Genomic DNA, 25,948 nt, shown 5'->3' with positions numbered 1-25,948 from the left:
TCCGCCTCCCGGGTTCAAGCCATTCTCCTGCCTCAGCCTCCCGAGTAGCTGGGACTACAGGCGCCCGCCACCGCGCCCGGCTAATTTTTTTCTATTTTTAGTAGAGACGGGTTTCACCGTGTTAGCCAGGATGGTCTCGATATCCTGACCTCCTGATTCGCCCGCCTCGGCCTCCCAAACTGCTGGGATTACAAGGGTGAACCACCACGCCGGCCCGCCGCGGGTAGTTTTCCACTTTCCCGCCCGGCCCGACGCTGCTCTGACGCCACCGAGGCGCGCCACGTCGTGACGTGAACTTTCGCGCCGGAAGTGTAAGGCCGGGCAGCCTAGCTGAAGGCAGTAAGCTGGCCTCTCCGTTGCAGGGTAGTTCTGGGATATCGGGGCAAAGGGGCGTGAGAAGGCCTGGAGGCGAAGTCGAAGAGAAGCCGAAGAGAAGCAACTGCGCCCTGGAGAAGAGAAGCTCGCCCATTCCCGACTGGGAGCCAGCTTTCAGTGAAGATGGCAGGGCCAGAACTGTTGCTCGACTCTAACATCCGCCTCTGGGTGGTTCTACCCATCGTTATCATCACTTTCTTCGTAGGCATGATCCGCCACTACGTGTCCATCCTGCTGCAGAGCGACAAGAAGCTCACCCAGGAACAAGTATCTGACAGGTCAGCCCCCTTCCTTCTCCTGCCTACCTCACACCGCCGTGACCTTGGGCAAGAAAGTGCAGGAGTTGTGTCAATTTGCCTAGGTTCACGTCGCGTCCCCACTGGCAGGGTGACCTTACCCGTTATCTCTGTGTTTCACTTTTGTCCCCTGTGAAATGGGGATGATAACAGTACCTGCTTCATAGACAGGTAGGAATCAAATTAGATGATGTCTGTAAAGCCCTTAGCACAGGATCTAGGACGTATTGAGTTTTGAAAAAAACGGTGCTGTTAATCCTTTACGTTAGTCGCCAACCTTCGGTGGGTTTACCTATGAACTATCCCATCCTACCCTTTCGTTGAGAAGAGTGCCAGGTGCGTTACTGCTTTTAGTCTTTGTAATATCCAGTCAGGTGAGTGTGATAATCTGCATTCTACCAAATTAGTGTACCAGGAGTCGGACCTGGCGGGACTGTCAGCTGAGATGCTAAGTACCAAAGCTCTTTGCAGTCTGTAAAACTGCTGTTAGAGATGTAAGGAATTGTAGTTATCATTTCCCCTCTAGAGTGGAGGCAACTTCCTCACATATTTCATTGCAGTATTTATTTATTTATCTACGTATTTACTTATTTTTGAGACAGAGTTTCGCTCTCGTGGCCCGGGCTGGAGTGCAGTGGCGTTATCTCAGCTTGCTGCAACCTCCGCCTCCCAGGTTCAAGCGATTCTCCTGCCTCAGCCTCCCGAGTAGCTGGGATTACAGGCCCACACCACTACACCTGACTAATTTTTGTATTTTTTGTAGAGACAGGGTTTCACCATCTTGGCCAGGCTGTTCTCAAACTCTTGACCTCAGTTGATCCACCTGCCTTGGCCTCCCAAAGTGCTGGGATTACAGTTGTGAGCCACCACGCCCAGCCCCTCATTGCAATATTTATATACAGAGACAGGAATTTGAGATGATTTTAGATGGTTATCTAGACATGTACCCCTTCATATTAAAGTAATAGTTTTCTCCCAGCTACTTGGGATGCTGAGGCAGGAGGATTGTTGGAGACCAGCCTGGGCAACGTAAGGAGACATTGTCTCTTAGAAAAACAAGCAATTATCAGTCAGTTCTGATTACGTTCAGAAACCATCTCAGGTAAGTGCTACTATATCTTTAGCACCTCCCTCTCACATTAATTTCTCGTTTTAATAAAGAGAGTAAGCCTCAGGCTAAGAACTTTCCACAGGTAATAGTATCTAGTTAAAATTTAATAATGTTGTTTTGATTCTACTGTACTTATTTTAAGTTACTTTCTTTTTTGTGACAATACTGTATTTCCATTTGCTGGTAATTTAAAGATTCCTTTAAAATCATATAGATTGGGAAAAAAGTTGATATATAAAAAGTATTAAAAAGTATTAAAAAGTATTAAATATGTAATGATACAAGTGCTAGACAAAAATTCTGACCCATGGCATGAGAATGACTGAAGTTTATTTAGGAAGCACTGCTGTAACATTTCCCAATTATGCCAAGAAGAATAGTAACCATTTACTCTGTCAGGCACTATGCGAAGCACTTGTATTCATTAACTTATTTAAAACTCAAAACAACTCTATGAGGTACATATTGTCTCATTTTATAGAAACTGAAGCTTTAACAAGTTCCATGGTCACACATGGTGACATTCAGGACTTCACACCAAGCCTTCTGGTCTTGGGCTTTTTCCACTATACCACAGCGATCACTGTCTTTCTGTAGCATTAGTTTTAGAACTGACCAGAGCCAGCACCCCACCCTGGAGTGAACCTTAAGAAGTCAACTTACTGGCTGGGTGTGGTGGTGGCTCACCCCTGTAATCCCAGCACTTTGGGAGGCCGAGGTGGGTGGATCACAAGTTCAGGAGATTGAGAACATCCTGGCTAGGATGTTTCTACTGAAAATACAAAAAATTAGCTGGGCGTGGTATGCTGGGCGCCTGTCGTCCCAGCTACTCAGGAGACTGAGGCAGTAGAATTCCTTGTGAACCCAGGAGGCAAGAGCTTGCAGTGAACTGAGATCATGCCACTGCACTCCAGCCTGGATGACAGAGTAAGACTCTGTCTCAAAAAAAAAAAAGTCAACTTACTGCTTGAGTGTGGTGGCTCACGCCTGTAATCCCAACACTTTGAGAGGCCGAGGCAGGCAGATCACAGGTCAAGAGATCAAGACCATCCTGGCCAACATGGTGAAACCCTGTCTTAACTAAAAATACAAAAATTAGCTGGGCGTGCTGGCACATGCCTGTAGTCCCAGCTACTCGGGAGGCTGAGGGAGGAGAATCACTTGAACCCAGGAGGCAGAGGTTGCAGTGAGCCGAGATCACACCACTGGCAGCCTTGCGACAGAGGAAGACTCCATCTCAAAAAAAAAAAAAAAAAAAAAAAAAAAAAAGTCTATTTATCACAGAAAGAAAGGCTGTAGAAAAATGCAAAGTGGGCCGGGTGCAGTGGCTCACATCTGTAATCCCAGCACTTTGGGAGGCCAAGGCGGGTGGATCACGAGGTCAGGAGATCAAGACCATCCGGTGAAACCCGGACTCTACTAAAAATACAAAAAAATTAGCCGGACGTGGTGGCGGGCACTTGTAGTCCCAGCTACTTGGGAAGCTGAGGCAGGAGAATAGCGTGAACCCGGGAGGCGGCCCTTGCAGTGAGCCGAGATCGCGCCACTGGGCGACAGAGCAAGACTCCGTCTCAAAAAAAAAAAAAAAAAAATGCAAAGTGGAGAAAGCTCAGACATTTAGCATTTTTTGGCACATAAATTTTTCTTATTTTAGCCTTACATTAGCGCTAAGGCAGATACTCCTAAATACATTTTTACAGTTGAAGAAAAGGGATCCTGGAAAAGTTAAGTAGTCGTCCCAAAGTAACCAAAGTAGGGAAATATTGTGCCTGTACTTGAACTCAGATCAGTCTCACTCCCAGTTTAAACCCTCTTGAACCATGATTCCTGCTGTCGTAGATTCTCTACCACGATTTTCTGCCCATGGTTCACTATTAGAGCAATGGTTCTGAATTATATCTGATCCAAAGCTCTCTTTTGTAACCCCAAAATGAAATTCACAGTTAGTATAGTCTGTTTACAATAACTTTTTTTTTTTTTTGAGACCAGTCTCACTCTGTTGCCTAGGCTGGAATGCAGTGGCGCAATCTCGGCTCACTGAAACCTCTGCCTCCCCAGCTGAAGTGATTCTCCTGCCTCAGCCTCTCGAGTGTCTGCGATTACAGGCATGCGCCACCACGCCCGGCTAATTTTTGTATTTTAATAGAGACAAGGTGTGAGCCATCACACTCAGCCAAGAACATTTCCTTAAGAAGGAATGTAACAGCTGGGCACAGTGGCACATGCTTGTAGTCCCAGCACTTTGGGAGGCTGAGGCGGGCAGATCTTTTAAGGTCAGGGGTTTGAGACCAGCCTGGCCAACATGGTGAAACCCCATCTCTACTAAAAATACAAAAATTAGCCGGGTGTGGTGGCATGTGCCTGTAATCCCAACTACTCGGGAGGCTGAGGCAGGAGAATCACATGAACCTAAGGACTGGAGATTACAGAGAGCCGAGATCTCGGCACTGAACTCCAGCCTGGGCGACAGGAAGGCTCCGTCTCAAAAAAAAAAAAAAAAAAAAATCCCACAGATTTCCACACGTACCCCTAGAGGGCAGTACCACCCCCATGAGGAACCAACCACCGCTCTAGAGAAAACTCAATGTCTCTGCTCATAATTGCTGCATCCCTTAAGTGAGGTAGCTGGATTATACCAGCTCTTACATGGAGTGACTCAGCCTCATCAAGTCATTATTTGACTTGGGTAAAATGCTGTACACTCTGAACCAGCCTAAGTCCAAGAAAAAGGTGTGTTTTAGTTGTAAAACTTTTTTTTTTTTAAGAGACAAGTCTTGCTGTGTCCCCCAGGCTGGAGAGCACTGGCACAGTCAAGGCTTACTGCAACCTCAACATCTCAGGCTCAAGTGATCCTCCCGCCTCAGCCTCTTGAGTAGCTGGGACTATAAATGTGTACCACCATGCTCAGCTAATCTTTAGATTTTTTGCAAAGATGGGGTCTCCTCTGTTGCCCAAGCTGGTCTCAAACTCCTGGTCTCAAGTGATCCTTCCATCTCGGCCTTCCAAAATGCTGGAATTATAGGCATGCGCCACTGTGCCCAGTGGTATAAAACATTTTTCTAAATATGCTGTAAATGTCCATTAGCAGCCTGGCGTGGTGGCTCACGCCTGTAATTCCAGCACTTTGGGAGGCAGAGGCAGGCAGATCACGAGGTCAAGAGATTGAGACCATCCTGGCTAATACGGTGAAACCCGTTTCTACTAGAAATACAAAAAATTACCTGGGCATGGTGGGATGCGCCTGTAATCCCAGCTACTCGGGAGGCTGAGGCAGGAGAATCGCTTGAACTGGGAGGCAGATGTTGCAGTGAGTCGAGATTGTGCCACTGCACTCCAGCATAGGCGACATAGCAAGACTATGTCTCAAAAAAAGAACATTTCCATTCGCACCAGGCATGGTGGCTCAAGCCTGTAATCTCAGCACTTTGGGAGACCGAGACAGGTGGATCACATGAGGTCAGGAGTTGGAGATAAGGCTGGCCAGCACGGCAAAACCCCATCTCTACTAAAAATACAAAAATTAGCTGGGCGTGGTGATGCACGCCTGTAGTCTCAGCTCTCTGCAGGCTGAGGCAGGAGAATCGCTTGAACCCAGAAGGCAGAGGTTTCAGTGAGCCAAGATCACGCCACTGTACTCCAGCCTGGGTGGCAGAGCGAGACGAGACAATGTCTCAAAAAAAAAAAAAAATTTTTTTTAACAGGTTTTAAGCGAAAGCTGTAAAATATATGAATAAAATATATTAGACTAGGTTTGGGGATAGAGTATGTGTAAAAAATGGTTCTCAGACTTGACAAATATTCTACTGACTTTTTGGAAAGGAAGAAACATTGATTCTTCAGAATGTGGAACTCTGGTTTGAGAAGTACTGATTTTAAAGTTTTATTCTAAGAAAATATCTTTCAGGCCTGGTGCAATGGCTCATATCTATAATCCCAGCACTTTGGGAGGCTGAGATGGGAGGATCCCTTGAGCCCAGGAATTTGAGACCAACCTGGCAACATAGTTAGACCCTGTTTCTGCAAAAAACAAAATAAATAGAAGATGTTATTCAGTTGCAAATTACAAAGTTTTATCTTCATAACAGTACAGAGACTTATTTTTAGATATTTATGAAAATAAAAATACAAAATTAAAAATTTCTTGTAGAATTTTCTAACTTCAGAGAACATAGCTATTTATCTCAGCTTAAGAAAGCAAGTGTTTAGAAAATACAGGATAATTTACGATTGCTTATTTAGGTCTTGAAATACATCAGGGTCACCATACTCAACTTCATTTCTACATAATTGTTCAGTGGTGTAAATATAGGAGATCTAGATGAATTCCTCTTGATTACACTGCCTGGGAAAGTCTTGAGTTATCGTAGACTGAACAAGTGTTTTCCATTTGTTTTTCTGGAGACAGGGTCTTGCTTTGTCACCCAGGCTGGACCAAAGAGGTCGAGGCTGCAGTGATTGAGGCTGCAATCACAGTGGTGCGATCATGGCTCACTTCAGCCTCGATCTCCCGGGCTCAAGTGATCCTCCCACCTCAGCCTCCCGAGTAGCTGAGACTACAGGCACATGCCACTGCACCTGGCTAATGTTTAAATTTTTTGTAGAGACAGTGGTCTCATTATGCTGCCTAGGCTGGTCTCGAACTCCAGGGCTCAAGCAATCCTCCCGCCTCAGCCTCCCGAAGTATTGAGATTACAGGCGAGAGCCACCACACCTGGCTGTGAACAAGGTTTTTTGATGGCCTACCATGTGCCTTGTACTCTGCCGCATGCTATGGGGTACAGTATAAGACAAGGTCACAACCCTGCTCTCAGAGTTTCTGTTCAAGTGATAAAATATGCAAAGGGAAAAATAATAGACATTGTTAATCTAGTGCTTAGGATGTGCCAGGTAGAGTCATATAAGATCATATATATGAAGAACTCAGCCTAAAATTCTCCACTTGGCTGGGTGTGGTGGCTCACACCTGTAATCCCAGCACTTTGGGAGGCTGAGGCAGATGGATCACTGGAGTCTAAGAGTTAGAGACCAGCCTGGGCAACATAGTGAGACCCCGTCTCTACAAAAAAAAAAAAAACCAAAAAGTTTGCCAGGTGTCATGGTGTGTGCTTGTAGCCCTAGCTACCCAGGAAGCTAAGATGGGAGGATCACTTGAGCTTCGGAGGTCAAGGTTGTCATGAGCCAAGATTGTACCATTGCACTCCAGCCTGGACAACAAAGTAAGACCCTGTCTCAAAAAACAAAAAATCCTTCATTAGTTTCCTTTTGCTCTTAAGACAATGATCAAAATACAGTGGGACCTGGCTGGGCACGGTTTTTCATGCCTGTAATCCTAGCACTTTGAGAGGCCGAGGCAGGCAGATCATCTGATGTCAGGAATTCGAGACCAGCCTGGCCAACATGGTGAAACCCCATCTCTACTAAAAATACGTGAATTAGCTGGGTGTGGTGGCGCATGCCTGTAACCCCAGCTACTTGGGAGGACGAGGCAGGAGAATCACTTGAACTCGGGAGGCAGAGGTTGCACTGAGCTGGGATTGCGCCATTGCAGTTCAGCCTGGGAGACAGTGAGATTCCATCTCAAAAAAAAAAAAAAAATACAGTGGGACCAGTCTGGCTCTTGCACACCTCTGAAGTCTTGTTTTCACCACATTTTCTGTAGTTCTCCTTCTTCCAGCCATATGGCCTTTGCTCAGGTCCTCAGAGGCAGAGTGTTTACCTCTATGAGGCTTTTGCCCATTTTGTTTACACCAGCACTTTGCCAAGGTAATCCTCACTCATCCTGAAGAGTGCAGCTTAATCCTACATCCTCAGCAAACCCATCTCTCAGACCTTGACTTCCCAGACTCCATCACCTCCCGCTTATGCACTCCTCCAATACCATCCATCTCTCTTCCTAGGACATGATAATTGAATTTCACATTTATTCTTCTGGTTATTTGGTTAATGTCTTTCTCCCTCACTAGAGTTTGACCGTCATAAGATATGTGTATTTCGATCACCGTTCTTCAGGTCACCTGGCACTTAGAAGTTCAAGAAATATTTGTTCAATGAAAGAATAAATCTACCCTTGTACAGAATATGAATAGAGACTTAGGGAATTTAAGTGACTTGCCCAAGATCACATGGCTAATAAGTGGCAGAGATGGGATTGAACCCATGTGTTCAACTCCAGAGCTTAAGTTTTTACCCATTACTCTAGACCCAGTGCTTCTTAGACTGTCAATGGTGAAGGGCCGGTTTTGGGGTTTTTTGTTTTCTAAATTTCTTTTTTTTTTTTTTTTTTTTTTTTTTTTTTTGAGACGGAGTCTCACGCTGTGTCACCCAGGCTGGAGTGCAGTGGCGCGATCTCGGCTCACTGCAAGCTCCGCCTCCCAGGTTCACGCCATTCTCCTGCCTCAGCCTCCGAGTAGCTGGGACTACAGGCGCCCGCCACCACGCCCGGCTAGTTTTTTTTTTTTGTATTTTTAGTAGAGACGGGGTTTCACCATGTTAGCCAGGATGGTCTCGATCTCCTGACCTCGTGATCCACCCGCCTCGGCCTCCCAAAGTGCTGGGATTACAGGCTTGAGCCACCGCGCCCGGCCTCTAAATTTCTAATCTCTTGTAGGCTAATACTTTTGTAAAATATTTTGATCATGTATTTGGATGTTGTGACAATGTCAAATTATTATAAAAGTCTCTAAATCCTTACTCTCAATGTCTGTGCTTATCACAGACCAGCATTGCAACACTGACCACACTTTGAGTATCTTTAGCAGCCAGGGAGCAGAATGTATTACATGTTGCCTCTGTAGCCCTGTAGATGAAGTAGAGAACTGTACAGCATAATGAGCTCAGGAGGAAAGTGGAGAGAATTCCATGAGGGTTCCAGGCATTGGGAAAAGCTTCGTGGAGGTGCTGAGGTTTGAAGAAGGTGTTAAGGCATGATGGAGTAGAACTTGGAAAGGAAAGGGCACTGGAACATTCCCAGCATGTGGAGAAGCTAGAATATGTGTATTGTGACAAGGGAGACCTCAGCGGTACTGACTGCTTAGAACAAGTGGTTTGTATTGAGTAGACAGAGAAAGCCAAACACAGTTTTTTTGTTTGTTTGTTTGTTTGTTTGTTTGTTTTTTGAGATGGAGTCCCGCCCCAGGCTAGAGTACAATGGCGTCAACTACGCTCACTGCAACCCCCTATCTTCCAGGTTCAAGTGATTCTCCTGCCTCAGCCTCCTGAGTAGCTGGGATTACAGGCACAGACCAGCACACTTGGCTAATTTTTGTATTTTTAGTAGAGACAGGGTTTCACCATGTTGGCAAGGCTGCTCTCAAACTCCTGACCTCGTGATCCTCCTGTCTCGTCCTCCCAAAGTGCCGGGATTATAGATGAGAGCCACTGTGCCCAGCCCCTACCAAGCACAGGTTTTATTATGTTCATTTCTGTCCATAATTTTTTTTCATGTTTCAAGAAGATTTCCATTACTTTAAGGGCCTTTTCCTCTTTTCCTCCTTTAATGAACTTTTGAGTACCTAGAAAAAATTAATATTTTGATCTCTGTTTTATTTGTCATTTGCGTCTTGGCAACACCCATTTGTTGCGTAACACGGTATTCTTTTTTTTTTGGAAGCAGGGTCTTAACTGTTGCCCAGGCGGGAGAGCAGTGGCACCGTCTCAGCTCATTGCAACCTCTGCCTCTCAGGCTCAGGTGAGCCTTCTACCTCAGCCACCTGAGTAGCTGGGACTACAGGCACGTGCCACCAGCCTGGCTAATTTTTGTATTTCTTTTTTTTTTTTTTTTTTAGAGACAGGGTCTTGCTGTGTTGCCCAGGCTGGTCTCACACTCCTGGGCTTAAGTGATCCACCTGCCTTTGCCTTCCGAAGTGCTGGGATTAGAGGTGTGAGCCACCACACCCGGCCTAGCACAATATTTGATGATGAACTACGGCTCTAATAGTTAATTTAAGTTCCCCTAGTAATTTCATTTATTTATTCAATAACTGTTTGCTGAGAGCTTTCTAACAGTCTGACTCCTGGGTAGGATTTCTGTTTCTCCATCAGATAGCAACCCTCTCAAGGCCTGTTCTCATTTCCCTGTAGGTAATAAGAAATTCCTTCTTTTATCCTCACTCTTCTCCCTTTCTCCTGACCCCAGATCTCCTGAGCAGTGTCCAACTATTCTTTTCACTCAGAGAAGGCGTCTTCCTAGCTCATTATCAAGTAAGCAAAAGCTGGATGTAATGTCCCAAATGTACCTTCCTCTGAAATATTTATTTGTTCAGAAACATAGTCACTTCTGAAAAATACTTTTCTGAAAACCTAACTGTTAGGTTAAATATGTTTACGGTGGTTTCAAAGATACTTGTATTTTGGAAAGTTTCCACACAGAGCTGTTACCAAATAGGCCCTCTCTTGTGTTTAAATAGTTCTTCTACTTGACTCTCCGATTTTCTTCTAGTGTTTCACTTTTAAAAATCTCATTGTGTTGGTTGTATTTTTCAGTCAAGTCCTAATTCGAAGCAGAGTCCTCAGGGAAAATGGAAAATACATTCCCAAACAGGTACTCATTTATCTTTTATTAAAAAGCTCCACGATTCACTGTTGGGCAGTAGATATCTGAATGTTTTATAAGGGGACTTTGGGGAAAGCTGAAGGTTGGCAATTTAGTAATTAAGCTGTGGCCTGATGGTGTTTGCTGTCATGGTGACCTCACCTTTCTTAGGAAGTTGTTTTTAAATGTGACTCAGCTAAAGTGTCTAAAGTGTCAGGTCGCCTACCAAGTAGGCTGACAGCTCTAAGCAGAACAGCATATCCTAAAGGTCTTCTGACTAAGTCCCTGGGGAGTAATTTGACAATCTGCTGTGTCATAGTTCTAAGACCTAAAATGCTTTTTTTTTTTTTTTTTTAAACTAGTCTTTCTTGACACGAAAATATTACTTCAACAACCCAGAGGATGGATTTTTCAAAAAAACTAAACGGAAGGTAGTGCCACCTTCTCCTATGACTGGTATGTTTATTCCTTTCACTCATCTTTAAGGAAGATTTTTAACATAGGTCATTGAGTGGGGTGGGGTGGGTGTGGGAGAGGGCAGGGAGGGTGTCATTTTGTTTAAATGTTAAATTGCAGAAGATAGTAATCTTAGACCTTGGAAATCATCTAGTACAGGGATCTATGGAAGTGGAATTCTCTTTTTCAGTTAGATTTTCTGAGAACCCTAATGTATAAAGTGGATTAAAAAAAATAGTTCTCAGCTGATGGAGTGGGGAGACTAGAGCTGTTGTCCCTGGGTCTCTCCTTATTGCTGTTCTCAGGACCCAGGGTTCTAGGGAGCACAGTTGGAAAAGCATTCCAGCCTGGCTCTCACCCAGTGCCTGATCCCCCTTCCGACAGATGGCTGCCCAGCTTCTGCCTAAATGAGGAAGAGTGCACTACTTCCGAGACATGCCATTTTGTTGTTAGATGTGATTGTTTGGTCTATCCTACAGTTTTGGCTCTAACATTTTCTACTTCCACTGATCCCAGTCATGTGAAAAATACAGCATGCTAAAAGTAAAACAGGCCAAGTATGGTGGCTCATGCCTGTAATCCTTGCATTTTGGGAGGCCGAGGCAGGCAGATTGCCTGAGGTCAGGAGTTCGAGACCAGCCTGGTTTACATGGTGAAACGCCGTCTCTACTAAAAATACAAAAGTTAGCCTGGCATGGTGACAGGTGACTGTAGTCCCAGCTACTTCGCAGGCTGAGTCAGGAGAATTGCTTGAACCCCGGAGATGGAGGTTGCATTGAGCTGAAGTCCCATCACTGCACTCCAGCCTAGGCGACAGAGCAAGACTCTGTCTCCAAAAAATAAAAATAAAAAAAAAAGGAAAACAAAGTAATTTGTTGTTTTGTGTTGACTCTCCTCTCATTTTAGTACTATTCACTTCTTTAGGTGAGACAGCCAGCTATTTTAAACCCATAGGGAAGGTATTATAATTAGTTTTTTTTTAAGAGTGACTAACGTTGTATGGAGTTCATTTTTTAACAAGTTTTTAAGAAAATTTACAAGAAACAAAAGACCATTAAATATATGAGAAGTTACTTGACGTCACTAATAATCCATGGAATACCAATTAAAACAAGGTATCTTTTTTTTTTTTTTTTTGAGATGGGAGTCTCACTCTCTCACCCAGGCTGGAGTGCAGTGGTGGCGATCTCAGCTCAATGCAGGCTCTGCCTCCTGGGTTCACACCATTCTCCTACCTCAGCCTGTTGAGTAGCTGAGATTACAGGCGCCCGCCACCACACCCGGCTAATTTTTTGTATTTTTAATAGAGTTGGGGTTTCACCATGTTAGCCAGGATGGTCTTGATCTCCTGACCTCGTGATCCGCCCGCCTTGGCCTCCCAAAGTGCTGGGATTACAGATGTGAGTCACCGTGCCCGGCCAAGATATCCATTTTTTTTAGCCCCGTAAGCTGTCAAAAGATTGAAAAGATTGAACCGGGCGCGGTGGCTCACGCCTGTAATCCCAGCACTTTGGGAGGCCGAGACGGGCGGATCACAAGGTCAGGAGATCGAGACCACGGTGAAACCCCGTCTCTACTAAAAATGCAAAAAATTAGCCGGGCGTGGCAGCGGGCACCTGTAGTCCCAGCTACTCAGGAGGCTGAGGCAGGAGAATGGCGTGTACCCGGGAGGCGGAGCTTGCAGTGAGCCGAGATCGCGCCACTGCACTCCAGCCTGGGGGACAGAGCGAGACTCCGTCTCAAAAAAAAAGATTGAAAAGATTGGCAGGATCCACTATTGTCAATGTCGAGGAAGTTAGGCCCCCTCACCATTGGCGGGAGTGGCGAGAGGTGGGGCTTTGCTGACAGTCTGACAATATCTATCAATTTTAAATGTACAAATCCTTGGACCTAGAAATTCTAAGAAGTTCTCTTACAGAAACACATAAACATGTAGATGTATGTGCAAGATAACTGTCAGCAGCATCATTTATCATTTATTGTCAAAAACAGTGGAAACAATCCATAGGTCTACTCAAAAGTGATTGGTGTGACCACACCGTGGAATCCTATGCAGACATTAAAAATTTTGAGACTGGGTACGGTGACTGACACCTGTAATCCCAGCACTTTGGGAGGCCGAGGCAGGCAGATCACTTGAGGTCAGTCAGGAATTCAAGACCAGCCTGGTCTGGTGAAACCCCGTCTCTACTAAAAATACAGAATTAACTGGGCATGGTGGGGTGTGCCTGTAATCCCAGCTAGTTAGGAGACTGAGGCAAGAGAATCACTTGAACCTGGGAGGCAGAGGTTGCAGTGAGCTGAGATCATGCCACTGCACTGCAGCCTGGGCGACAGAGTGAGACTATGTCTCAAAAAACAAAACAAAACAAACAAACAAAAATGCCCAGCACAATGGCTCACACCTGTAATCCCAGCACTTTGGGAGGCCAAAGCGGGCAGATCACGAGGTCAGGAGATCGACACCATCCTGGCTAACATGGTGAAGCCCTATCTACTAAAAATACGAAAAATTAGCTGGGCATGGTGGTGGGCGCCTGTAGTCCCAGCTACTTGGGAGGCTGAGGCAGGAGAATGGCATAAAACCACGAGGCGGAGTTTGCAGTGAGCTAAGATCGTGCCACTGCACTCCAGCCTGGGCAAGAGAGCAAGACTCCATCTCAAAAAAAAAAAAAAAAAAAGGAAATATTGAGAGGGAGCTATTCAGTGTGGAAATGTCATCCACAATATATTACTAGTAATAAACATAGTAGCATAGTATCTCCGTTTTGTGTGTGTGTGTGTATATATACACACACACATATACATAAAATTTGTAATGTGTGTATGTAGAGAGAAAGATGGAAGGATATACAACAAATAAGTGTTTAGAGAATGGGCTTAAAAGAACTGTCTACATCATACATTTTTATGTCATTTGATTTTTTTTATAATAAACTTATTTTAATTATCAAGTATGTTAAAAATTTACAGAAAATTGGAGCCAGGCACAGTGGCTCACGCCTGTAATCCCAGCACTTTTGGGAGGCTGAGGTGGGTGGATCACGAGGTCAGGAGATTGCGCCACTGCACTCCAACCTGGGCCCCAGAGCGAGACTCTGTCTCAAAAACAAAAAAATAAAATTTACAGAAAACCAGGAGGAAGTCCCTGGCAACAGAGGTAAAACTTAGTGGGTTTCTTGTTTCTGCTTTTGTCTTAGATCCTACTATGCTGACAGACATGATGAAAGGGAATGTAACAAATGTCCTCCCTATGATTCTTATTGGTGGATGGATCAACATGACATTCTCAGGCTTTGTCACAAGTAAGTTACAGACCCAGCCGACTTCATGTTACCCAGAGAGATTCAAGTGCTATTGAGTCACTAATATCATAGGTCGTATGTTTTCTTGTGTAAACTGATAATAGTCTTTGAACAAAAAATTTACTATGTGATGACTTTTATGACTTTTGCCCGAAAGTGATCCTAAGTTCATGATGTGGATGCTTTTTAGCCAGATTAGATTCAAGCAAGTGACTTGCTAGCTTGCTTCCAAAACTAATATGGTATTCTAGTTGAGCAGGATAAAGGGAAGCATATTTCTATTTTGACTTCGTTTGCTAGGTGTTAGGGTGAGTTTTCTATTTGTTTATAAGTTGATTTGATTTTAATCAATTTGGTTTCTTAGTAACATAGTTCTATGCTTATATATTCCACTTAGAGTTTAACAGATTGGTGCAAATTTTTTCCAAATTTCAGGTCACAGCTCAGTTTGAGTCCCTTCTTCCTCGGTAAGCTAGAAGCAAGTATTATTGAGGGAAACTAGAGCAGAGTGGCATTTTGACTGTCTTTTCTTCAGAAATTGCCACAGATTTTCTTGTGGAAGTCGTTTTCCAAAAGCTATGTGGCACAGAGTTCCCACCTCCTCTGGGAAAGATTCACACTTATTCTAAAAATAAAACAGCTCAGAGTGATTGTGAACTTTTTCTTCTCTGCAGCCAAGGTCCCATTTCCACTGACCCTCCGTTTTAAGCCTATGTTACAGCAAGGAATCGAGCTACTCACATTAGATGCATCCTGGTAAGAACTTTCTTCTGTTTAATAAAAATACAAACCACACTTTGGGAGGCCAGGGTGGGAGGATCACTTGAGCCCAGGAGTTTGAGACCAGCCTGGGCAACAGATTAAGACCCTGTCTCAAAAAAACAAAAACAGGCGGGGTGCAGTAGCTCACACCTGTAATCTCAGCACTTTGGGAGGCTGAGGCGGGCAGATCACAGGTCAAATCGAGACCATCCTGGCTAACACGGTGAAACCCCATCTCTACTAAAAATACAAAAAATTAGCCAGGCGTGGTGGTGGGCGCCTGTAGTCCCAGCTACTCGGGAGGCTGAGGCAGGAGAATGGCGTGAATCCGGGAGGCGGAGCTTGCAGTGGGAGGAGCTTGCAGTGAGGGGAGATCGCGCCACTGCACTCCAAGCCTGGGCAACAGAGTGAGACTCCATCTGAAAAAAAAAAAAAAAAAAAAAAACGTAAACAAAAATCACACAAACCAAAATCTAAAACCAGTGCCCCTTAAAGATGAGGATTTCTGGCTGGGTGTAGTGGCTCACACCTGTAATCCCAGCAGTTTGGGAGTCTGAGGTGGGCGGATCACAAGGTCAGATCGAGACCATCCCGGCTAACAGGGTGAAACCCCGTCTCTATGAAAAATACAAAAAGTTAGCTGGGTGTGGTGACTGGTGCCTGTAGTCCCAGCTACTCAGGAGGCTGAGGCAGGAGAATGGCATGAACCCAGGAGGTGGAGCTTGCAGTGAGCTGAGATCACGTCACTGCACTCCAGCCTGTTCGACAGAATGAGACTGTGTCTCAAACCAAAAAAAAAGATGAGGAGTTCTAATTTGCATACTTCATTGGAATCGGTTTTTTAAAGTTTTTTTTTTTTTTTTTTTTTTTTTTTCCAAGACTGTGTCTCACTCTGTCACCCAGCCTGGAGTGCAGTGGTTCTATATCACTGCAATCTCCACCTCCTGGGTTCTAGTGATTCTCCTGCCTCAGCCTCCCGAGTACCTGGGATTATAGGCGTGCACCACCACATCTGGGTAATTTTTGTATTTTTCGTGGGGACGGGGTTTCACCATGTTGGCCAGGTTGGTCTCAAACTACTGACCTCAAGTGATCCATCTGCCTCGGCCTCCCATAGTGCTGGGATTACAGGCATGAGCCACCACGCCTGGCCAAAAGTTTTTTTGTTTTTTTTTTTCATTGAAACTCCACTCAAAATGCCATGGGTGGTTTATGGCAACTTTTACATGAGTCTAGCAAAAGGAAAGAATGTGTCACCTCTTTTCTGTCACAGTTGGGGGCTTAAAACTGCAGGGGTGGATGTATCAACCCCCAGAAAGTTAAAAGTTTAAGCCAGGAGTTCTGGCCATGCAATCATTTTTAGTAATACCTGGAGCTTATGAGAGTGGAAGTTTGTATTATTTTTTTTTCCAAAGTACATTACTATTAATGATAATAGTTTTCATTAGTTCTAGTCACTGTGCTTAGCATTTTCTGTATTTTACCCTCATAGCAACCTATGAAACCTATGTAGGAATTGACATTTGACAACAGTCTGTCCAAATCCAGCACCCATGTGTTATTTACCACTCTTTATAATTTTTAAAAAGAGATTTCTCCTTCTGAATACCACTGTTTTTTTTTGTTTTTTTGTTTTTGAATGGCAGAATAAGACAACTTAAAATCTGAAAAGCTCTTAGAAAATACTGCTACAGTATCTGGAACCTAGTAATGCTGCTTCACGTGGCCTCTCCAGACTCTTTTGCCTGTGGCTTCCCAAAGACTGGCATAAAACAGAGAAAAAGAATAATGGACAAAATGGGGATTACTAGTGGTAATCTTGACTACTTGGTTTGAGCAGAGCCCTCTAGGATGTGTGGGAGGAGCAGGACAGGCCAGAGGCTGGGAAGTCTGGGCCATGCACAATTCTGCTAGAGAAGAAAAGCTGTACATTATATGAGTACCATGAGTCTATTCAACTTTTACCTTCCGGTCTCCTTGGGCTAAACAAAAACTTCATGGGTTGGAGAAAAGCTTATTTATCTTTTCTCAGCATCCAGAGAGGCATGTGACTAAAATGATATCATGGACAGAAGGGAGACTGGAACCCCAGTGTACAATTACCACTGTGGTGAGATCAGCAACATTGTATTCAGACAGGCCATTTACTTACCTGCAGCCTATGGAGTAACCAGAGTAGACTTTTGCCTTTATGTGACCCACTTGTTGGAATGACTATGGATCTTTCCATTTATCATTTTCCATACTCATTTTTGGTTTTAGCTTTTATTATATGCAAGCCTATTTATTTTATGGAGGTTGAGTAGGAAACATAAGCTAAAGGAAGCCTCAGTGATATAGTTCAAAACTTGGAATGACTCTGCCAGTAGCTATAGTCCTCGGTACTATATTTCCTGAAATCCACCTCTCATCCCTTCTTGTAAGTACGGAACACACCCAATGGCTCACGCCTGTAATCCTAGCACTTTGGGAAGCTGAGGTGGGCAGATCACTTGAGGTCAGGAGTTCGACATCAGCTTGGCCAACATGGTGAGACCCCGTCCGTCTCTACTAAAAATACAAAAATTAGCCAGGCATGGTGGTGCGTGCCTGTAGTCCAAGCTACTCAGGAGGTTGAGGCAGGAGAATCTCTTGAATCCCGGTGGCAGAGGTTGCAGTGAGCCGAGATTGCGCCACTGCACTCCAGCCTGGGTGACAGAGCGAGACTCCGTCTCAAAAAAAAAAAAAAAAAACTATGGAACACACCAACACTTGTGATTTCCTCTCAGGAATGGAATTCAGAATGGGAGTCATCTTTGGATTTTTTTAAATATAGTTCTGTATTGTTGAGACTGCTTTAACAACTTGTATTTCTTCTGTGGTTGTGCTTTGGATGAATACAGCCCATCCAAGGTGACTTCTTTACAAACACTGAACAACTTTGGGTGGTAGGGAAGTGGGAGCTGCATTACTCTCTGATGTACTAACTAACCACACCATTTTCCTTTGCCAGGGTGAGTTCTGCATCCTGGTACTTCCTCAATGTATTTGGGCTTCGGAGCATTTACTCTCTGATTCTGGGCCAAGATAATGGTAAGAAGCATGTCAGGTTTACTAAGCAAATACTTCCATAGATGAATCATCCATGTTAGAGCCAGAAAAGTCTTGTAGGTTATGCTGTTTGTTACCACAGTCAAATAAAATGTTTCCTTCCTTCAGTTTCTGAGGTATTCTGAAAGACTTAAAAATTCCAGGGGTCAAACTGAAGATCTCAATTCTCTCTGGCAATGACTGGGACAGTATTTGATTCCCCAGAATCTGATACCATCATGTGAGGGATCCAGCACCAGCAGTATAAGCCTGTGAACCTAAAGCTTAAAGAAGGCCTGGTTTGTCAGTCATTTCACTGACTAGAGCCCTTGCCAGTACTAATCCTTGCTCTCTTGTTTACTGGCTGGGACCTCAGAAAAGTTACTTAACAAGTTACTTAACTTCAAATTCTCTATTTGCTTATCTGTAAATAAGGACTTTATTAGTTAACCTGTGGAGTTATTAGGAACAGATGAGGTAGAATATGCGAACCACTTAGTGAAGTACTTGGCATACAGTAGTTGCTCAATAACTGGTGCCTGTTATTGTTGAAATTTGAAATGAAGTTTAGAGCTTCCTTTAGTGATCTCTTTTTTGCTGTTACTATCCCCATTTTTCAGGAGACACAAAGTGACTTTCCTAGAGTCACATAGCCAGTGGGTGACAGGGCCAGTCGTGAGGCTGTAGTCCAGTTCTCTAATCTGTGTGAAGCCCATTCTTCCCCTTGGGTGCTGGGGTGCTCGCTGAGTCCTGGCACTCATGTAAGTGTGTCTTATGCTACAGCCGCTGACCAATCACGAATGATGCAGGAGCAGATGACGGGAGCAGCCATGGCCATGCCCGCAGACACAAACAAAGCTTTCAAGGTACACTCTATTCACCATTCAAAGCCGCAGCGATGCTCTGAAAGGTGTTATCTAGAGCTATTTTAAAAATAGCTTCCTTGCAGGGAGTGTTGTGTGGTTCCATCGTTTTAATTTAAACTTAGCAAAAACATAGTTTACACGTCTCTTTTTCCTGAGGCAGAATCATCTATTAAGTAAATTGGAAATTCTTGGTACTTTTACTGGTTTTTAAATGCTCACCAGAATTTAATCCACACTATCAATGATGCCGTAAAATAATCCAATCAGAGGTGTGAGGTAAACATTTAGAATAATTTGAACGTTTTTGAACCCCATAGATATCAGATATAAATTGCATTAAAAAAAATCAATACTGGCCGGGCGCAGTGGCTCACACCTGTAATCCCAACACTTTGGGAGGCTGAGGCGGGTGGATCACAAGGTCAGGGGTTCAAAACCAGCCTGACCAACATGGTGAAACCCCATCTCTACTAAAAATACAAAAAAAATTAGCTGGGCATGGTGGCGGGCGCCTGTAATCCCAGCTACTCAGGAGGCTGAGGCGGGAGAATTGCTTGAACCCAGGAGGCGGAGGTTGCAGTGAGCTGGGATTGCACCACTACACTCCAGCCTGGGCAACAGAGTGAGACTCCGTCTCAAAAAAAAAAAAAAAAAAAAAAATCAATACTAAGAGCCTTTTCACAAAAAGGTTCTAGAATTTGCATAATTTGGCATGATTTTTGTGGAACAAAATCTCACTGTGTTTCATGATAAAAACTAGAAAGAGAAGGGAAGTTCCAGCCCGGGACAGTGGCTCACACCTGTAATCCCAGCACTTTGGGAGGCCGAGGTGGGTGGGTCACCTGAAGTCAGGAGTTTGATACCAGCCTGGACAAAATGGTGAAACCCTGTCTCTATTAAAAATACAAAAATGGGCCAGGTATGGTGGCTCACACCTGTAATCCCAGCACTTTGGTAGGCCAAGGCGGGTAGATCAACTGAGTTCAGGAGTTCAAGACCAGCCTGGCCAACCTGGTAAAACCCCTTTTCTACTAAAGATACAAAAGAAAATGTGCTGGGCGTGGTGGCAGGCGCCTGTAATCCCAGTTACTTGGGAGGCTGAGACAGGAGAATTACTTGAACTCAGGAGGCGGAGTTTGCAGTGAGCTGAGATTGCACCATTGCACTCCAGCCTGGGTAACAAGAGCAAAACTCCATCTCAGAAAGAAAAAAAGAAAGAAACAAAACAAAACAAAAATGAGCTGGGCATGGTGGCATGTGCCTATAATCCCAGCTACCCAGAAGGCTGAGGCAGGAGAATCGCTGGAACCCAGGATGCAGAGGCTACAGTGAGCTGAGATCATGCCACTGCACTCCAGCCTGGATGACAGACCAAGATTCTGTCTCAAAAAAAAATAGAGAAGTTTCTCAGCCTGATAAAGGGCATCTATGACAGACCCACAGCTAACATCATACTCAATGGTGAAAGACTGAAAGCTTTCCCTTTAAGATCAAGAACAAGACAAGGATGTCTGTTCTTGCCACTTCTATTCAGCATTGTCCAGGATATACTAGCCAGGGCAGTTAGGCAAGAAAAAGAAATAAAAAGTCATTCTGATTAGAAAGGAAGTAAAACTATCTCTGTTTGCAAATGGCATGGTGTTGTATGTAGATCATCCTAAACAATCCACAAGAAAACTAACAGAGCTAATAAATAAGTTCAACATACAAAAATCAATTGTGTTTCTATATACTGGTAATGAAGATTGGAAATGAAAGTAAAACAATTTTATTCATAATAGTATCAAAAGGAATAAAATATTTAGAAACAAATCTAACAAAAGAAATGGCCTTGGCCGGGCATGGTGGTTAACACCTGTAATCCCAGCACTTTGGGAGGCTGAGGCGGGCAGATCACAAGGTCGAGAGATCGAGACCATCCTGGCCAACATGGTGAAACTCCATCTCTACTAAAAATATAAAAATTAGCTGGACATGGTGGCACATGCCTATAGTTCCAGCTACTGGGGAGGCTGAGGCAAGAGAATCACTTGAACCCGGGAGGTGGAGGTTGCAGTGAGCCAAGATCGCACCACTAGACTCCAGCCTGGTGACAGAGCGAGACTTCATCTCAAAAAAAAAAAAAAAAGAAATGGCCTTTTGTTAGATTTAAACTGATATGCTGAAAAATTACAAAACATTGCTGAAAGAAATTAAAGACTTAAATAAATGGAAAGACACCCATGTTCATAGATTGGAAGACTTAATATTATTAAGATGGCAATACTCTCCAAATTTATCCACAGATTGAACACAATCCCTATCAAAAATCTTACCTGCCTTTCTTGCAGAAATTGACAAGCTGCTCCTGAAGTTCACATGGAAATTCAAGGGAATCAAAATAGGCAAAAATGTTGGCAAAATTGGAGAACTTACATGCTGTGGTTTTAAAGCCTATTACAAAGCTGTAGTAATCAAAACTGCACAGAAATAAAAACTGGCATAAGGAGAGATATAGGTCAATGGAATAAAATGGAGAGTTCAGAAATAAACACATCTATTTATCATCAATTGACTTTCAAAGAGGGTACCGAGACTATTCAGTGGGGAAGGAATAGTGTCCATTCAATGAATGGTGCTGGGAAAAGGATATCTACATGCAAAAGAATGAAGCTGGGCACCTATTTCACACCATGTACAAAAGTTAAGTCTAAATGGTTCAACAGGCATGTGTAGTGCAGAAGAAAAAAAAATTAGGTTCAAGTTAGCTTAGATGTGGTGCATGCCTATAGATAGGGGCACCACTTGAGCTGAGGAGTTTGAGGCTGCAATGAGCTATGATTGTGCCACTGCACACCAGCTTGGGTGACAGTGAGACCCTGTCTCAAAAAGAAAAAAGAAATCAAATGGGTCAAAGACCTGAATCTTTAATATTGCATGATATTACTTATATAAAATATTTGGAATAGGAAAATTCACAGAGACAAGGAAGTAGGTTAGAGGTTACTGAGGATGGGATGGGGGCAGTGGGGAGTAGTTGCTTACTGTGCGCATTTTCTGTTTAAGAGGACATAAAACTTTGGAAATGATAGTAGACATGGGTACACATTGTGAATGTCATTAATGCCACTGAATTTTATATCTAAAATGGTTAAAATGGTGTATGTTATGTTACATATATTTTACCACAATAAAAAAATAAAAATTTGGCTGGACACAGTGGCTTACACCTGTAATCCCAGCACTTTGGGAGGCCGAGACAGGCAGATCATTTGAGGTCAGGAGCTTGAGACCAGCCTGGCCAACATGATGAAATGCCATCTCTACTAAAAATACAAAAATTAGCTGGGTGTGGTGGCGCACCTCTGTAATCCCAGCCACTCAGGAGGCTGAGACATGAGAATCGCTTGAACCGGGGAGGCAGAGATGGCGGTGAGCGGAGATCGCACCATTGCAGATGCAGAGGTTGAAATGAGCCAAGATGGCGCCATTGCACTCCACCCTGGGCTACAGAGTGAGATCACTCTGTCTCAAAAAAATAAACAACTGAAAAACAGTGAGAGGGCCAGGCACGGTGGCTCACGCCTGTAATCCCAGCACTTTGGGAGGCCGAGGTGGGCGGATCACAAGGTCAGGAGTTTGAGATCAGCCTGGTCAATATGGTGAAACCCCGTCTCTACTAAAAATACAAAAATTAGCCCTGCGTGGTGGCGGGTGCCTGTAGTCCCAGCTACTCAGGAAGCTGAGGCAGGAGAATCACTTAAACCCAGGAGGCGGAGGTTCCAGTGAGCCGAGATCGTGCCACTGCACTCCAGCCTGGGCAATAGAGCGAGACTCCATCTCAAAACAACAAAAAAAAACCAGTGAGATACCACTTCGTGCCCACTCAGATGGTTATAATAAAAAAAGATGAACAATAACAAGTGTTGGTGAGGATGTGGAGAAATTGGAACCCTATTGTTCATGATGGTGCAGCCACTTTGGAAAACAGTTTTTCCACCATTCCTCAAACAGTTAAAACATAATTACTATATGACCCAGCAGTTTTACTCTTAAGTAAGTACTCAAGAGAACTGAAAACATATGTCCACACAGAAACTTACGTGAGAATGTGTTCAGAGCATTATTCATAATAATCAAAAAGTAGACATAACCCAAATACCCATCATCTAATGAAAGGATAAACAATGGAATATTTTTGAATATAATGTATGTTGTATATACAGTAGGATATATACAATGGAGTGTTATTCAGCTATAAATAAGATTGGAATACTGAATCATGTTAAACAGGGAAGAACCTTGAAAGCATGCTAAGTGAAAGAAAATAACAAAAGGCCACATATGCCCCGAATAAGTGAAAAAAGATACGGAAGATAAAGGAGTAGTTGCCAGAGGTTGTGGGAGGTGAATAATGGGAACTGTGTATTGTTTGGTATGTGGTTTCTTTTTGTTATTAGATAATAACAAAATTATTATTAGATATTATGTAGATATTAGATAGTGGTGGTAGTTGCACAACGAATATACTAAAAATCACTAAATTGTACACATTAAAGGGGTAAATTTTATGACATGTAAATTATATCTCAAAAACCCACTCATGAACTAACATTTGTATTTCACATTAGATAAGCTTACTCTATCTATCTATCTATCTATCTATCTATCTATCTATCTATCTAGGGTCTCACTGTGTCACCCAGGCTGGAGTGCAGTGGTACAATCCTAGCTCACTGCAACCTCGAGTTCCTGGACTTAAGCATTCCTCCCATCTCAGCCTCAGTACTGGTACATGAGGAGCCAGTACTACAGGCACACACCACCACACCCAACTAATTTTGTATAGAGATGGGATCTCACTATGTTGCCCAGGATGGTCTTGAACTCCCATCCTCAAGTGATCCTCCTGCCTTGGCCTCCCAAATTGCTGGGATTACAAGCGTGAGCTACCACACCTTGCAAGCTTTTTTTTTTTTTTTTTTTAATTTATTTTTAAAGACGAGGTCTTACTATCTCTAGGCTCATCTAAAGATAGGTTGTCCAGGGCAGTCTCAAACTCCTGGACTCAAGCTATCCTTAGCCTCAGCCTCCAGAGTAGCTGGGACTATAGATGTATGCCACTGCACCCACCTCATAAAGCATTTTTTAGACACTCACTAATTTAGGGCAAAGTAGTCAGATTAATAGAATATTTGAGAAATGTAATTTCTTGGAAAATTCTGCAAATTTATTTCTGCTCAACCTATTACTAGTTTACATCTAAATGATTATATGCCAAAACCATTTTTTAGTTCACACCATCAAAGTCTTTATTGCAGTGATTAAAAATTACTGGACAAACTAATGAAGTGCCATTGTGTATCTGACATAAGGATGGAGTAAGTGTTCTTAGGCCCACTGAAAATACCCCAGCCATTTATGTCAAAGCATCGTGGACCATGCACCATTTAAACCAGATGACAAGTCCCTTGATGAAAGAGCTGAGAATCAGCACTAATTTGTCTGTTGTACATCCCTCAAGAGTACTGTGGGGCATAAAGGTGCTTAGTGAGCGTGAGCTGATAGACGGGTTAAGCGCTGGGGACTTTGCAGTCAGACCAAAATTTAAATCTCAGCTCCATTAGCTCCTAGTGCCAGTGGCCTTGAACAAATTATTTGACCTCTTAGCCTTAGTCTCCTTATCTATAAATTGAGGGGTGGCACGAAGAGGGGGAGGAGAGGATGCGGGTAGCAGCATTTCCCTTGTAGGATTGAATGAGCTTATACATGTGGATAGCACACTCCAGCTTTTGGCCTGGAGTAAGTGGTCACTGAAGGTTAGTCACAGCTGTCAGTAACAATTCCCTCTTCCTGCTGGGTGTTCTCTTCCATTACAGACAGAGTGGGAAGCTTTGGAGCTGACGGATCACCAGTGGGCACTAGATGATGTCGAAGAAGAGCTCATGGCCAAAGACCTCCACTTCGAAGGCATGTTCAAAAAGGAACTACAGACCTCTATTTTTTGAAGACTGAGCAGGGATTAGCTGTGTCAGGAACTTGGCATTGCACTTAACCTTGTAACTTTGTTTGGAGCTGGCACCTCTCAGAATAAAAAGGAGGATGCAAGAGCTGGCAGGCATGCAGCAAGGCTTGTTCTTGTCTGGGCTGGGTTCCCCTTTATGTTTGAAACTAGAGGAAATAGGAGTATGCTGGGCAACTTGTTATTTTTAAAATGTTGTAAATGTTCCTTTTGGTGACTCTAGTAATGAAAGTCAGAGAAAGGGGGAAACCTCAAGCTACTGATAATATATAAAATCTTGGCCGGGCACAGTGGCCCACGCCTGTAATCCCAGTACTTTGGGAGGCTGAGGCGGGTGGATCACGAGGTCAGGAGTTCAAGATCAGCCTGGCCAAGATGGTGAAACCCTGTCTCTACTAAAAATACAAAAAAAATTAGCTGGGCATGGTGGTGGGCACCTGTAATCCCAGCTGCTCAGGAGGTTGAGGCAGAGAATTGCTTAAACCCAGGAGGCGGAGGATGCAGTGAGCTGACATCGCACCACTGCACTCCAGCCTGGCAGACAGAGCAAAACTCCGTCTCAAAAAAAAAAAAAAAAAAAAATATATATATATATATATATATATATATGTATGTATATATATCTTAGCAGCAGCCCAGTCTTCGGAGGAAGCATTGTTAATTATAGCTAATGATTATGTGCAGTCAGTCTGACATCTTGCCACAGTAAACTCCTGTTTTCTTGGGATCCAAACACCCTGTGTTTTACCATTAGTTTTGTTAGTATTGTTAACTTTCTTTACACAAGTAAACAATTTCCACTACCAAAGGTTTAGAAACTATGGATGAACAAAATGAATCTCCCTGTATTGTTCATTTTGAGCCTACATAGAACAGAGATCAAATATGTCAAAACCTTATTCAAATAAACTCTCTTCAGAGTGAATACCCAGGGCCAGGACAGACTCGGCAAACCTTCTATATCACTTAATTCTGCCCAGCGAAAATCAGTGACCCTGAGGCACTGCCAGATTCTAAAGTGCCTTTGGGATCATCAGAGACCGGCTATAAATAATGCAAAATCTTGATCTGGATGTCAGTATATGAAATCTTATCAAATCCATTGACAAATCGGTGCTATACTGGAAATGGCTATTCCTTTGGGTGAAGGACCTCACTTCCCAGTTGCTGGGAACGA

The 25,948-nt window shown here is 43.6% G+C and overlaps 2 protein-coding genes across 2 annotated transcripts in view; both read left to right on the top strand.

The window, feature by feature from the left end:
* Nucleotides 1–25,948, top strand: part of PRRT3 (proline rich transmembrane protein 3) — an 84,645-nt gene that overhangs the window by 38,916 nt on the left and 19,781 nt on the right. The gene's annotated exons all lie outside the window — the stretch shown is intronic.
* EMC3 (ER membrane protein complex subunit 3) lies at nt 34–24,856 on the top strand. The gene is made up of 8 exons (XM_050778720.1): nt 34–653; nt 10,264–10,321; nt 10,675–10,768; nt 13,969–14,073; nt 14,748–14,829; nt 17,828–17,907; nt 18,688–18,770; nt 24,629–24,856. The coding sequence occupies exons 1-8, from the start codon at nt 499–501 to the stop codon at nt 24,755–24,757; spliced, it is 786 nt and encodes a 261-aa protein (XP_050634677.1). The 5' UTR covers nt 34–498; the 3' UTR covers nt 24,758–24,856.

The sequence above is a fragment of the Macaca thibetana genome, chromosome 2, assembly GCF_024542745.1.
Source record: "Macaca thibetana thibetana isolate TM-01 chromosome 2, ASM2454274v1, whole genome shotgun sequence".
Classification (NCBI taxonomy): domain Eukaryota; kingdom Metazoa; phylum Chordata; class Mammalia; order Primates; family Cercopithecidae; genus Macaca; species Macaca thibetana.
The sequence above is the reverse complement of the archived record's forward strand: the minus strand, read 5'-3'. Positions and strand labels throughout refer to the sequence as shown.

Bases quoted from the DNA above. Each gene is read 5' to 3' on its own strand.
- EMC3 (XM_050778720.1), top strand. From the start codon at position 499: ATGGCAGGGCCAGAACTGTTGCTCGACTCTAACATCCGCCTCTGGGTG. The intron at 10,322-10,674 runs GTACTCATTTAT...TTTTTAAACTAG, and splicing joins GAAAATACATTCCCAAACAG to TCTTTCTTGACACGAAAATA. The intron at 17,908-18,687 runs GTAAGAAGCATG...CTTATGCTACAG, and splicing joins GATTCTGGGCCAAGATAATG to CCGCTGACCAATCACGAATG.